This window comes from Delphinus delphis, chromosome 1 (assembly GCF_949987515.2).
Source record: "Delphinus delphis chromosome 1, mDelDel1.2, whole genome shotgun sequence".
NCBI lineage: Eukaryota > Metazoa > Chordata > Mammalia > Artiodactyla > Delphinidae > Delphinus > Delphinus delphis.
This window is the reverse complement of record NC_082683.1, coordinates 166,437,985-166,452,617: the sequence shown is the minus strand read 5'-3', so window position 1 is coordinate 166,452,617 and position 14,633 is coordinate 166,437,985. Positions and strand designations below refer to the sequence as shown.

Sequence of the window (14,633 nt, the reverse complement as noted above, 5' to 3'; positions counted from 1 at the left end):
ATTTACAAACATTACAACCTTAAGGCTAATCTCTATTTTCCTTTTTTTTTTTTTTTTTTAACTGAGGAATGAAAGGTAATTTAGTTAGAGGAAAACTGCTTCCAAAACTGTTTGCAATGCTACACAATAGCGGATCTTTACTAAGACCAGATGCTACTGAGAACTGGCAGCCCATCCATTGCAAACAAGACAGAAGCACCTCTGAGGATGCCACTGTGACTGTGACAAATAAAAGAGCACATGAGAATTAGAAAGCCACAAGAAAGCACTTTACTTCTCTAGTCTTTAGTTTTCTCAGAAGCCAAAATGAAAAGATTTTAACTAAATGATCCTGAAGGTCTCATCCAGTACCAATATTCCACAGATCACAACCTATGAAAACACTATTCTGTTCTATGGGCAGCTGACCATTACATAGAATAAAATAAATCAGAGGCACTGTTAATATTATTACATATCAACATCCTCCTCTATCAATGAAGTGGGTAAAAAGCAATATCCTGAACCACTATTGTTGAAAATACACTTTTCATCAATAACAGCAGCCACAGTTGCACTGCTCTACAGTCACCTGGTTTCATGCACACCTCTGATCTCAGTTGATATCAAGAGCTCCGGGAGGGAAAAGTACAATGATATGGCTTTATATCATTTCTAAAATCAGTCTATTTCTTTAGATAGTCACACAGCATTCTAGGTCAATGATTCAATTTTAAAGAGTTTATATGCATAGGTTAATGCAGACAAGTACAATGCAATGCATTTAGGGTTATTCAAAACTTTCTGCATAAAATAAAGCACCATAAGTAACATCCCAGATGAGATCCTGGAAGAGAAAAAGGACATTAGGGAAGAACTAATGAAATCCAAAAAAGTATGGAGTTTAGGTATATCAATATTGGTTCATTAATTGTGACAAAGGTACCATAGTAATGTAAGATGTTAGTTAACATTAGGGAAAACTGGGTACAGGTACAAGGTAACTTTTGGGGTTTCTTTTTTTTCCTGCAATATTCCTATAAATCTAAAACTACTCTAAAATTTAAGGTTTATTAAAAGTAAAACAAAGGACTGTGAGTTCTGAAAACGAAACAGAAATACTTTGTGCACTTTTCACTGAAAGTGTTACACCCAATAACATGTTAAGAAGAGAAAAAAGAAGACTAATAATCACTGACTACCTACTAATTGACAGTTAATGTGCTTTACATACAGGAATTACCCTTAAGAGGTGTGATGAAATCAAACTATTACACTTAAAGATACTATCTCTGAATCTAAAATAATGTGTGCAATTCTAACAATTCTAAACCTCAGAAAAGCTAACAGGACTATAAAATATTCACAAGATAAGTAAAATAACTGGCTCAAGAGACAACTACATCAGGAGAGCTAAAGAAAAATATGTTCCATGCTGCATTAGTTAGTACTGATGCTATATTGGGCTTTTCCCACACAAAACAGACATAGGCACATAATTTTCAGTCATATGGATTCTAGAGCCAGACAGCGTAGGTTTGGATTTGGCAAGTTGCTAAAACGTTGTATGAATCAGTTTCTGAAACCATTTGGAAAACGAGATAATAACAGTGCCTTCTTCACAGGGCTGACAGGATTAAACAAGTTACTACACGTAAAGTGCTTGGTAAGTACCTGCACATAACAGGTGCTATCTATGTGTTAGCTATGAATACGAATAAAAGGCAAAATTCAAGCCTTCTGGCCTTCATGAAAGACACAGGAAAAAAAATGATTAAAAAACCAATTATAGAAGACTTGTTTTGCAGTATAAGGAGATATGATCAAAATTATGTATGTTTTTAAACCTGAACACTGACTTATATTCCAAATTCCAAAGCTGTATTCAACTGTTGGACTGAAATGACATAACTCACAACAAATACACATATTTTATACAGTAAATAATAAATATGAGGAGCTCACTATTCCAAGAAGTGAGAGTGACAGAAAATATAAAAAGATTCAAAAGGGACAAATGTTCAAATGGCATAGCTATAAACAGCCATGGCTAAAAAACTAGCTTTTATCAAACCATTAAAGTCACTACCCAACAGAACAACCATGACCTCTCACACCAAGAACACAAGAGCAGAATATTGGGTGGTAGGGACCCAGGATATCTGAGGGAATTAAACTATGTAAAATAAGTATTATTTATGACTGACTCCACTTAGCTATCAATCAATCATTTAATGATTCAGTCTGTGTATTTCCCAGAACCGTTATTTCCCCTTCATCTCCTTCTACCTGTCCTTTATTTCACCACCTAAATCGGCAAACTTAGAAAAGCAGAGAGAAAATGTGGAATTCTAAAACTGGCTTGCTGTTAATGGCACTTATAAAATAGCTTGTGAAGAACTATATTAAGACGGCTAAAATAAAATTGTTTCCTTATCTGCCACTTCCTACTGTCTACATACTCCATTTATCACAGATGGGTAAGAATTTGGCTATAGAATACAAAATCTGAAATTAAACAAAATTTGGGGGAAAAAAACCATCTCATGTGTAAAATATGACACAATACTTTCCCAATGGCTAAGTTCCTGAGGCTAACTGCTTTAACAAAAGGCATTTTATTATATTAGCATCACTGGAAGGGTTCTTTTACAAAGTTCGTCCAGCATGAGTCACAGAGACTGACATGTGCAAAGGCAGAGACTGCCCTCAGCCTTGGGGAATGCTGGGCAAGGACCCAGGCAGACCCATGCCGGTGGCTCCAGCCAGAGCAGTCCTTTTCCCTAACAAGCTAGTCATATATTATTATTTTCTATGGCTGCCAAGAGTGAAAAGCGTTTTGAAACCTACTAATAGTGGAAACAAATGAATAGGAATGGGCTTTTCAGGACTCCACTTACTTTATCTGGGAAAAAAAATAACTTAAAATACGTCTACCATAACTTCTTCTGCTAACTGAAAGGATTGCTCAGGGTACAAATACAAACCCTTATTAAAAGATACCCCCAAAATCTCAAAATGTAAATAAAACTTAAGCCTTTCTATTAATGGATGTTTTTCTATTTACAATTAAAATTCTGCCTGGAATAAAATTAAAATGTTATTTTTCCTATTGCTTTAATAAGCAAAAACTACAAACTTTTTATAAATTAACTATCAATAATTTTAAAACTATTAAGATGTTTAGAATTTTAACTCCCACAATTAAAATCTTACTTATTTCCTTCTGTATATCAACCTATTGATTTTTAAAGTATTTGATAACTGTCTTAAAGCTTTTCCACTAAATGTATCCAATTATAAGTTATATTTTCTTACCCACTAGCCTCTGGAGGAAATCTGACAGTAACCTTTCCCATCTCAGCACCTGGAAGCTCAACAAATTTCCCAACATCTTGCTTTTTCTCAGGTACCTGAAAAGCAGAACAACAACAACAACAAAAATAGTTACATGGTTAAATGCTTAAAAAATAAATTCATTCAACAAATACTTACTCAGTACCCACTATGCACCAAGCATGGTTATGAGAAAAAACTGGCTAGAATACTGTCCCTGCACTTGAAGATTCAAAATCAGCTGAAGTTAACCAACAGCATTTAGGATCATCAGGAAAATGCTTAAAAGGAGGCAAGAACCAAGCTGCACCTTGAAAAATAAATGCAAATGTATCAGATGGAGAGTATACCAGGGCAGTCATTCTAAGAAAAGGAATAACAGCACAGGTAAGACTCAAAGTCAGGGAAAAGCAGTGCAATGTTAGGAATGCATGTTGAGTGGGTAGGCAAGACGCTGACAGTCGATTAAGTCCAAAACATGAAGGCCTTTATAAGGTTGACTTTTATGTTTCTGGCAATGGGGAATCCTCAGGGGTATGGAATTACTTATCTGTATTTTCTAAAACTATACCCAGTACAGTGCAAAGTCTCAACGAGAAAAAAGAAGAGACCAAAAAAAAAAAGGAAGTTCAGTGATGAGATTATGGTCTTAAAACAAACTGGGGGTAATGAGGTCTCAATAAAAATCAACAGCAGTGGAGAGAGAAAACAAATCTATAGATACAAGAAATAATAATGGAACTTGTTGACCAGTTAGAGGTGAAAGTGGTGAATACTTTCTCAGAACAACTGAGGTGACTGTGGTGTCTTTACCCAAGCAGACAACAGTTTTCAAATTGTACTGCATCGGAGTAAAATTTGTAATATGTAAATATGTAAACATATTCTCTGTAATATGTAAACAGATCAAAGTAGAGCGACGCTAACTGGGGGGAAGGCCTTTTTCTACGGTATTCAGTGTCACATCTTCCTACAGAATCAACAAAAAGGCTCTACAGAACCCCAGGACTCAAAGGTCACAATGGTTCAAAACCCAGAGAATAGAAAATCTGGGAGGAAGAAAAGATGGTATAGTTATAAAATAATTTTAGTTACTTGGACTTTGGATTTCCTAAGGGACGCACACTAGATGATCATAATCATCTAGAAATATAATTATGAAGATTAAGGCTTAACGTAGGCAAGCAGTTAAAGGCAAGCCAAGACTCAACAATGACAAATTCTTCCAAGAAGATCCTTTTTAATTGATTAGGGGAAAAAAAAAAAAACAACCAAACTATGAACATAATTTTCTTTTCAGATCTAAGATCTCAGGCAGACAAGATGTGAGCATTAAAAAAAATGTTAAAGGCTTACCACTTTAGCTTTGCTTGTTGAAACATTCCACTTGGTACCTACTGACTGGAAGGCCTGCTGGGCTTCAAGAAAACCAAACCAGCGTTTTACATGAACTGGAGCTTTGTTCTGTTCCAACTGTTCCTGCCATGCAGCATTTCCTATTAGCAAACATAATTTTAAAACCATTCAACATATCTGCAAATTCAAAAGCAAAGTTCCAGTCGTGGTTAATTTAAGTAAATGAGATGGCTTAAAGCTGTGCTTCTATAATGCAATTTTAAAAATCTGGGTACACATGGAAGTGATTTCTAATACTTCAACATATTTTAAGAATTCACAAAAATTAATTTAAAGTATTTTTTCATTTCAGTTCACTAGAGTGAATCCTAAATCCTGCCCTCACTGCTGCCACACACCCACTACAAGGCCAATGCTACATTTCATAATTGAGGAAAAGCTTTAAGTGGATCCACTAGAGAACAAAATAAAAATCAAGATCAAGAAGTAGCTCTTTTCTTCAGTTGTAATATCAAAAATGGTACTGAAGGAAAGTTTACGTAATTCTTTAGCATCACAAAGCTACCTCCATAAGATATTATCTTCCTTTTATGAACATTAACTCAAAAATCAAAAGACCAAAATGTCATAAACCTACAGATGAAAAGTTCTAGCTAGGAAAGTCCTTCATTTTACATTGGTTATTGTTATAACAATTTAATTTAATTTGGAGAAAAGGTTAAGCCACAAAAAAAAGTACAGAGAGGGAGTTCTCTGGTGGCCCAGTGGTTAGGACTCCATGTTTTCACGGCCGAGGGCGCAGGTTCAGTATCCCTGGTCAGGGAACTAAGATCCTGCAAACCGCGGGGCGTGGCCCAAAAAAAAGGTACAGAGTATATTAAAGAAATTTTAAAAACGCTCACATAACCCAGATTTAAAGAATGATAAAACATTTTGGCATATTTGCTGCAGGGTTTTGTTTTTTAAATAAACTAACAAAATTCAAGCCCCCTTTGTGTCTCTCATCAATCCCATATTCTGACTACTCATAGAAGATGGAAAAAGTGACCTCCCAGAGAAACAACTCCAGCTCACCCCGGCCCCCACACACATACTGAACAACCAGAAACAACAGTAACTGGAGTTAAGTAATGGCTGAGACAGGAAAGGTGCTGACATAAATGGGATGAGGAACAAGGCCAGCTCCAAAGGCAAGAGAGGAGCTGCAGTGGCAAGATGGGGCCAACCTCCAGGGACAGCAGAGGATGGGGAATTCCTGTAACCGGAGAGGAATAAAATAGCCAGGGAGGTCGTTCCTTTGTGAGAAAGTCCTAAGTGACTGCCATGAGGTAGATAGATGCTCATATACGTAGAAATATATGTACCTCTTATCCAGCAAAATATTAAATAATTAAAATAGAAATTCTTCAAGAAGAATTACTGATACCTTTTAGGGTGGCCCAAACACATAAATCTGCTAAGCTCAAGGAGTTTCCAACTAAGTATGTTCTCAGAGATAGGCAGTGACTGAGTTCGTTGATTGCAGAAGTAAACAAATCACATGAAGACAATTTTGTAGCACTAAACTCCAACCAGTGATCAATCTGTGAAAAGAAATGCATCCCAGGGTTTAGAGTTAAACAAACAAGCAAACAAACAACCTCAGTTAGAACCATGCCTGTCTCATCTCAATTACAGAATTTACCATTACATGGATTTAACTGTAATTGCCTGGGATCTAAACTGGCACTTAAACACATATGGTTATTTTTCTCTGTTTTCTTTTTTTTTTTTTTTTTTGCAGGGGTGTGAAGAGGCACTTCAGGGAAGAAAAAGGAAAATATGAGAACTGGAAGCAGGAAGGAGTAACGAGCCTGACCGAATGCAACAGACAGCACCCAGCCAAACAGATTCATCCACTTGCGGAATTTAAAAGTAAATACTTGGAAACTATTCTTTGTATTCTGAATTTTGTAAGATTTAGGAAAGTTAGAGCTGAATACAAACAGGGGAAAAAAAGGCATCTACAGTGCCGTATTGAAAGTTAATCTACTACTGCTATAGCTAATAAGGTATATACTTAAAAAGGAAAATGTTTGTGACCCTGGGCCCTTGTAACTTTTCAAGAACTGCTGCCTCATCTGCCAGGTAAGAAAGCTGCATAAGAGCATAAGATGACCTTTGCAGTCACATCCAGCTATGAAATTCTAGGAATCCAGGAAGAGGAAGACAGCACTAAATGACCCAACAGCTGGTATGGGTTTGAAAGTGCAAACTTAGGAGCTAAGACTTTTTTTCTGAAAATAAAAACAGATGAGAATTCCTTAACTTGATCTCTGATTAACACTCTGTTAATATCCTTAAATAGAGTAATAGTCCATAAGCCAACAATAAAATGAAGTTCGCAAAAGAGCCAAAGCCTAAATCAAAACAAAATAAAACACACCCAAGGAAACGTTCATTCCTTACCTCAGTATGTTCCAACAGGTTAGAGCCATATAGCCCAGCTGTAGTTGCAATTCTAGCCAAGTAGCGAAGTATGGAATTTATATCCGTGAATACCACATTTCTAGAATATATAAGTATGAGATAAAATATTACTGTGGCTCTAGCAAATCAGTAAGTCATGAGACTTATGAAAAATGTAAAAATAGAAATCTTATAAAAGATACAAATATATGTCATGTATTTTCTAGTATAGTAAAAAAATAGACCTAATTTGTTCTTTACTCTGTTCTATCAAATTCTAATTTGTTTTGAGATGTTCAGCTAAATCCAATAATTCACTTCAGAGTAGACTATCTACATGATGTTTTATCTTTCTAAAACTATTGGTTTCTACATGTCTATTCAGTGGTGAAAATAGGAAAACTGGGATATCGAGAATAAAGTGATTTAAAATAAATCAAGGCAATGAAGCCAAGGATATACCATCATAAAGAAGCTGGTTTTATCAACTTGCAGGTAAACATGGTAGATCAAACCTCATCAAAACTGATCCTATAAGGAAAAAGAGACTAAGGAGAAGAGACAATAGCAGTAAAATTTCAGAAGCTAGAAAGCAGATGGAGTTAATAGGCCTGAAAAAACTGAATCTTAACTGGACAGTGGACAAAGCTGAAAACCAAGCCAATTTAAATTTTAGAATCCTCTAAAGACTTACGAATCAATGAAACCAGGTATCCTTGGAAGTGAGAGTGAATTGGGACTAAAATAAGGAGGCTTGGTTGAAAGTCCACTTAAAAATCAGTCAGAAACACAGATAGCTCCAAACCCTATGCTGCAGAGCTTGGCTACTCCCCTTACCCAATCCTGGCAAAAACCGGAGCCTTATTCTCTAAAGACTAAAACAGAGGGTCTCTCAAATGGGGGAAATCTGGCACAGGTGCAAGTTGGGCTATAGAGGTAACAAAGAGAATAAAAGAATACACGTATACTGGATGCTGAGATCCTCAGTTTTCTTCCCACCCTCAGCTCCCAAAATATTCTGGCACCAGCTCTCCTTCACCTTCCGAACAGGAGACTGAAAGTCATCTCTGGATAGATAATCTGATCCACCCAGGAAGAAAAGAACCAAGGATGCTAACACCAGAAGTTCCTTCAAATGAGCAGCTCAGTCAGATCGCCCCAGAGTAAAGCTCAGAACTGACAGGCTCACCTTGGAGTTCAGAACTTGTAAATAGCTTTACTCTCCCAGTCAACATCTAAGAAAACCATAAGAAGTTACCAAATATCTGAAGAAAGCCTTTAACTTAAAAGGTAGCAACCAAAACAAACACACAGATGTAAACTGAACAAATCAAGGAATAGAAAACTTTAAAAGTAAGTGAATAAATTTCCTCTGAGCAATTAAAAAATATAGTGCAGGGCTTCCCTAGTGGCGGAGTGGTTGAGAGTCCGCCTGCCAATGCAGGGGACACGGGTTCGTGCCCCTGTCTGGGAAGATCCCACATGCCGCAGAGCGGCTGGGCCCGTGAGCCATGGCTGCTGAGCCTGTGCGTCTGGAGTCTGTACTCCGCAAAGGGAGAGGCCACAACAGTGAGAGGCCCGCGTACCGCAAAAAAAAAAACAAAACAAAACAAAACACAGTGCAATCGTAAAATAAGAACAGGATACTATATCTAGATAATAAATAACAGAAAGCTCAGATACAAAAAAGGTAACAGCAAAAACAAAAACTCAATAGAAAAACAGAATAAAAAAAGTTGAAGAACTCTCCAGAAAGTGAGGAAAAATGAAAAAAAAAAGAAGAGTGAAGGTGACACTTTAAGAAAATAAGAGGACAAATCCCAGCACCCACATAAAGAACAGAAAATGGAAAGTGATCACAGAAAATATTTTCTTATTCCCCAAAAGAGGATTTCTAAGTTTCCACATTAAAGGGAGCAATCAAGCACCCAGAAGAACAGATGAAAAATAGATCCAGACTAAAGCATATTATTGTGAAATTTCTAAATACTGAATCCTAAGGGAAGATGTCCGCAAACTTCCTGAAGTCACACGGAAAAGATAGGAATCAGAAAGGCTTCAGAAGAGAACAAAGCAAACAACAGTAATTCCACGGAAAAGTAAAAATTGTACATGAAGAGCAATCATACATACGTTGTATACGTTGCATACGTTGCCCTTCCCCAATACAAGTCTTTCTGTCAGTTTATTATAGACCATTTAAACCATTTCAGAATTCTGCATCCTGCTTGAGAATACCCTTGAAACCCTCTTTCAATGTGGTCCAAATCCCACCATCTGGCAAAATATTCTTAAAAGGACCTGAAACCATGTTGTGTTTATTCCTTAGTTTCGTTAAACAAGATAATGTTTCCCTTCCCAGTTCTTTTAAATTCTTTTCAGTGGGTTCCAAAAGAAAGAGATAAGTCCGAGGGCACACAATCTTCCCTATATCCTGGGATGCAAATAATCCATCTTAATCAAGAACATACAGTATATGCTCATTACAGAAAATTTTGAAGACACAGAGAAGCAAAAAGAAAAAAACAACCCCACAATTCCAAAACTCATAAAGAAATAATATTAAAAGTGCTGTATACTTCTCATTTTTTTCTTTGTAGATATGTAATTTTACATTTATGTCTTGCTTTTTTACTAACATTAGATTATGAACATATCCACCATTAAAAATTCTTCATAAGCCTTTTTTTCACAGATGCCTAATATTCTATGCTGTGGACTTACCAAATTTATTTCCTATTATTACTGATTTTAAAAACTTCCAATTTTCCACCAGAATACATTACAACAGAATTAAAAACCCATATATATAAATCCTTCTGTACATCTCTAGTTTCTTTCTGACAGGTTAGATATATGATCAGATAGTGTGCTGACAGATATGTCTCTGGATATAGTTCTTTTAGAATGAGGAAGAAAGTGTATTTCTTTTTAGGGACCGTTTACCAGTTAGCAAGTGAAACAAGCATAACATTTAATCCTAAATATTTTAAAAATGCTGTTCAGTACTGAAAACCAGATATAAAAGCACTTACTCAGATACATGAAGAATATTCTCTTTCCCTTCTTCAACAGAAATGCTGACGTTGTCTTTCACATGTTCTACTGCCAACAAAGCTCCTAAAAATGAGATGAAAAGATTTCTCTTTATAAACAATGTGGTATTTAAAACCTGAATCATAAAGCAATGAGAATGAGTCAACAAACCAGTATTAAGACCTGCAAGGAGTAAACATTTTTCCCTAGAGTCTGTAGACGCAAAGTATGGCCTTCTGGTCTTGGAGAAGTAACAAACCAGAAACCATTCCCTGGCATAATCCAACTGCTTTTGAATATACTCAGTGTCCAGTTAGGGACACTGAAATTAATCTTTCCCTCTCTCAGGAGAAAAGAAGAAATTAGAATAGTTCCTTGTATAAAAGCTATTGTTGATAGTATTAGAGTGATTACTATGTGGTGGGGACTGTGCTAAATGCCTTACATTCATTATCATTTTTTTTTTTTTTTTTTTACATTTTTTTTATTTATTTGCGGTATGTGGGCTTCTCACTGTTGTGGCCTCTCCCGTTGCGGAGCACAGGCTCCGGACGCACAGGCTCAGCAGCCATGGCTCACGGGCCCAGCCGCTCCGCGGCATGTGGGATCCTCCCGGACCGGGACACGAACCCGTGTCCCCTGCATCGGCAGGCGGGCTCTCGACCACTGCGCCACCGGGGAAGCCTCATTATCATTTTTAATCTCTGTAGTAACCTTAAGAGGTAGGCACCTGTTTTATAGAAGAGAAAACTGAGGCTTGAAGGGGTTAAATAACTAGCCCAAAGTCCTTGATTAATATGTGGCAGTCAGGATTTGAACGCAGGTCTACGGCAGTCCAGAACTCATATTCTAAAACAGTGATACGTGCCTCTCAACACATCATAAAGTTTACTAAATATTCATTAATCCGTCATCCTTAATTTATCTAAGATGGACAACTGGTAACCAGATACTGGTTTCTAAATACCACGCTCCACTGGAGACAGGGCTGTGGTAGGGAAGGTACAAGATAAACCTGGAAAATTTCACTGTGCTAGAAAGCAAGAAGTACTCAAAGAATGATAAGAGATACGCCAAAAGGACACAGAGGTCAGCCTGGAGGGGCTCCCACTGGCAAATAGAGCCAATTTAACCACTAAAGTAAATAATCTAAGTTTTAGAATACCAACACCAAAGAATCCTATACAGTAAATTTTGAAACTGAATTCCTATTACAGGCAACAAGATAGATGAATCTCAAAGAACTATCCTATGTACAAAAGAATAGTTTCATATGACTCAATGTATATGAAGTTCTAGGAAAAGCAGAAAAAAATAGTGACAGAAAGCAGATCAGTGACTATCAAGGGCCAGAGATGGGGGAAGGGGACTGCCTGCAAAGGGGCATGAGGGAACTTTCTGAAGTGAGGGAAGTATTTTATTTCATTATTTTGGTGGTTACACACTGTACACATCTGTCAATCAATTTACAACTTAAAACTGGCAAACTTTATTATATGCAACTTGTAACTCAATAAAACTAATTTTAAAAATAAAAATTTTTAACTTTAAAAACAGAAAATGAAAAATAATTCGGAGTATAACCTATTAAGTATATTTTGCTATGAATTTTTTTAAAACGAGAAAAAGATCTTCTCACAAAAAAATGCCAACTAATACATGTGGAAAGAACGGCAGAATGGAAGGTCACCATCCGGCATCATCTTAATCATAATCAAGTTGGGCAGGAAGCACCAACGGATGCTGAATCCAGTGGGTAAAGGTTTGATGGGGGAGTGAAATGTTTACATGGTACCAGAGCATCTCCACACAAAATGCCTGTTAACTGCAAAACGGAAAACTCTGCAGTGGGGAAAGCTGTCAGACACCATCTTAAGTACTCAAGATTAGATCATCAGTAATGGGAAAAATTCAGGTACCAATTATTGGGCTGCAATGAAGAACAACGAATTGTTTCTATGCTATTTCTGCCAAAGATCTGTAGCCTGAAACTAGTCATGAGGGACCATGAAACACCTGATCAGGGGACATTCTTTAAGTAAGCGGCCTGTAATCTCCAGAGAGGTTAAACCTATGAACGACTAAAAAAACCATCCCAGATTGAAAGAAACTGGGGAGACGTGATGAGTAGGTGCAAGGTATGATCCTAGATTTTGATCCTTGCACTACGAAGATGGATGAATTGTATCAATGTGTATTTCCTGATTTTAATGGTCCTGTGAAGTCATATAGTTTTCTTACTTAAGAGAGATGTATACTGGAGTATTCTGGGGTGTTGAAGCATCATTACCTGCAGTATGCTCTCCAAAGGCACTGGAGAAAAAATGTTCTTTGTTCTATTCTTATACCTTTTTAAGTGTGAACTTATTTTAACATTAAAAAAAATGGTGCATGCATGTAAAATAAGGGAAATTCTCACAATGCAATCTGTTTTTCTGAATGTTTCATCTAATTATATTGATTATTTAAAAACAGAATGTATTTGAATTAAACAATTGGGAACAATTAAATCAAAAACAAAAAAAAGGAGGGAGAGAAGCAAATAGAAACATATATTCTATAATTGGACTATAGTTCATAATGACAACAAATGTTTTTAAGACCCACTTCCAGTATACTGGCAGATGTGATTCTCAGTATTCACTAAGGAAACAGATCTATCATATTCAGGGTGATTTTCTAAATTACATCAGTAAAAACGACAGCTATTTATTGAGTATCTACAGTGTGTCAGGAACTTGACCTGCAGTCTCATTTGATTCTGGCAAGCAACTGTATGTGGGAGATATTATTCCATGTTTCTCAAACAAGGAAACAGTGGGAGATGCCAAAAAAGGAATTGCCAAGGTTCCACAACTAGTGAGTGGCAGTCAGGATGGACCTGGTCTCCAAGAAGCAAGTGTTGTTGCCCTTAACCATGAGGTCACACTGTTCAGTGCTTTCCAACTGCAGAATCAAACCCAGTTCTTTCAGAGTTCAGTGATTTGTGTGAGGTTAGCCCATAATTACTTGAACCAATATGCTAAAAGATCATTTTTTAAAGTATTTTAAATTGCTATTAAATTGTGTTTTTTGTTCCAACAGACACTAAACACCCTGTCATGAGAATGTACTGAGTAATCATCAGCCCTATGTGGGCAACTGTATCTAAAAGTCTAGGCCTCTCAAACATTAGAAACGTACTTGCATGCATATGTTAAGAAATGCATTAGCAAATATGAGCTCAATAAACTGATTATTTTGTGTAATTTCTGAAAGCAATGGAAAAAAAACAGCAGAAAGTCTAAGCTATCTATCCATAGTAACCTTGGCCACGTTGAAAATGCAATTCCAAATCGAATTTAAGATGTATCAGGAAGATGACAAGTCCGACCTTTTCTCTGACGTTTACTACCTCCATCGGATGTGTAGTAAACCAACCCCATCAGTCCGCAGTGTACTTGGGTGTTCCGGCAATCACCCTTCAACCTTTAATTAATATAAATGCAACCTCGGTTAAAATTTTAAATGCTTCTACGACCATCTTCCTCGTTCCCTTTGAACCCAATGAAACGTAAAGAAAAGTTAAGTCAAGGGGGTTGAAGATCTTTTCTGAGGACGAAGGAAGGGAGGTAAAGATAAGTGGATTTAGGGGAAAACGCTAAAAGAGGGGGAGCGAAGTAATGGGATTTCAAGTTTTAAAAATGTTATTTCTACGTCCGGTGCTCGGTCTCCAGTAGACATCATTTCTAAAAGGGAGAGGAGAGTAAGCTGGGAGTCATCCCTCCGGGAGAGAAGGTCCGAAGCTGAGCCTCGGGTGGCCCTGCCCCGGCTCACACAGCGCCTACCTCCACGCCCCAGAAAAACGTCTTCAGGAGCAAATCCACCTGCCAGGGACATAGGGCGAGGGGCGCGGAGCCTACCCCGTGTACGCTTCGGGGGTGAGAGGCAGGCCTAACCTCCCAGACCGTGACCGTCACTGCGCCAAGACTGGGCGCGGCGACTTTCCCCTCCCCGCACCCTCCCGGGCTGATGCAACCCACACAGGTTGGCGGCCCCGGGCCCTTACCCAGCGGAGGGTCTCCCGAATTCACAGTCAGACAGAGCGTCGCCATCTGCTCTGCTCCGCCGGTCTATCAGTGCGCCTGCCCTGCCACCCGAAAACACCCCCGACTCGCCCAGGGCGAGAAGGTGCAACGTGTGCGCACGCCTGACGCTGCGGAAGCCTTCGCCCCTCCCCCGCGCCGCAGCCAGCGTCTTGGCGCACAGCACAGTGCGTCATCACCGCCCGCCGCAGCCGTCTGGCAGCTGCTCCGGGGACCTTCGACCGTGCCCCGGGCATCTAGGGTCACGAGGGCCAACGTGCAGTTTCAAGCCGCTGAAGGGGAAGAGACGCTGAAACTCACGACATTTTTCGACAGTTCGTAAAGCGAGAAAAGTAAGTGGTAAGACGGTTTCTGCAGTGTGATGGGCGTTCACCGGAAGCCCAAAACAAAACG

At 38.1% G+C, this 14,633-nt stretch overlaps 1 protein-coding gene across 1 annotated transcript in view; it reads right to left on the bottom strand.

The window, feature by feature from the left end:
- EPRS1 (glutamyl-prolyl-tRNA synthetase 1) overlaps nt 1-14,360 on the bottom strand; it is a 67,714-nt gene extending 53,354 nt beyond the window's left edge. The window contains exons 1-6 of the mRNA XM_059998217.1: nt 14,204-14,360; nt 10,155-10,239; nt 7,120-7,219; nt 6,098-6,254; nt 4,672-4,811; nt 3,298-3,392 (exon numbers count right to left, since the gene is read on the bottom strand). Of these exons, the coding sequence (XP_059854200.1) occupies nt 3,298-3,392; nt 4,672-4,811; nt 6,098-6,254; nt 7,120-7,219; nt 10,155-10,239; nt 14,204-14,249 (623 nt within the window). The 5' untranslated portion in view covers nt 14,250-14,360. The remainder of the gene's footprint in view (nt 1-3,297; nt 3,393-4,671; nt 4,812-6,097; nt 6,255-7,119; nt 7,220-10,154; nt 10,240-14,203) is intronic.
- Nucleotides 14,361-14,633: the final 273 nt, after the last annotated feature.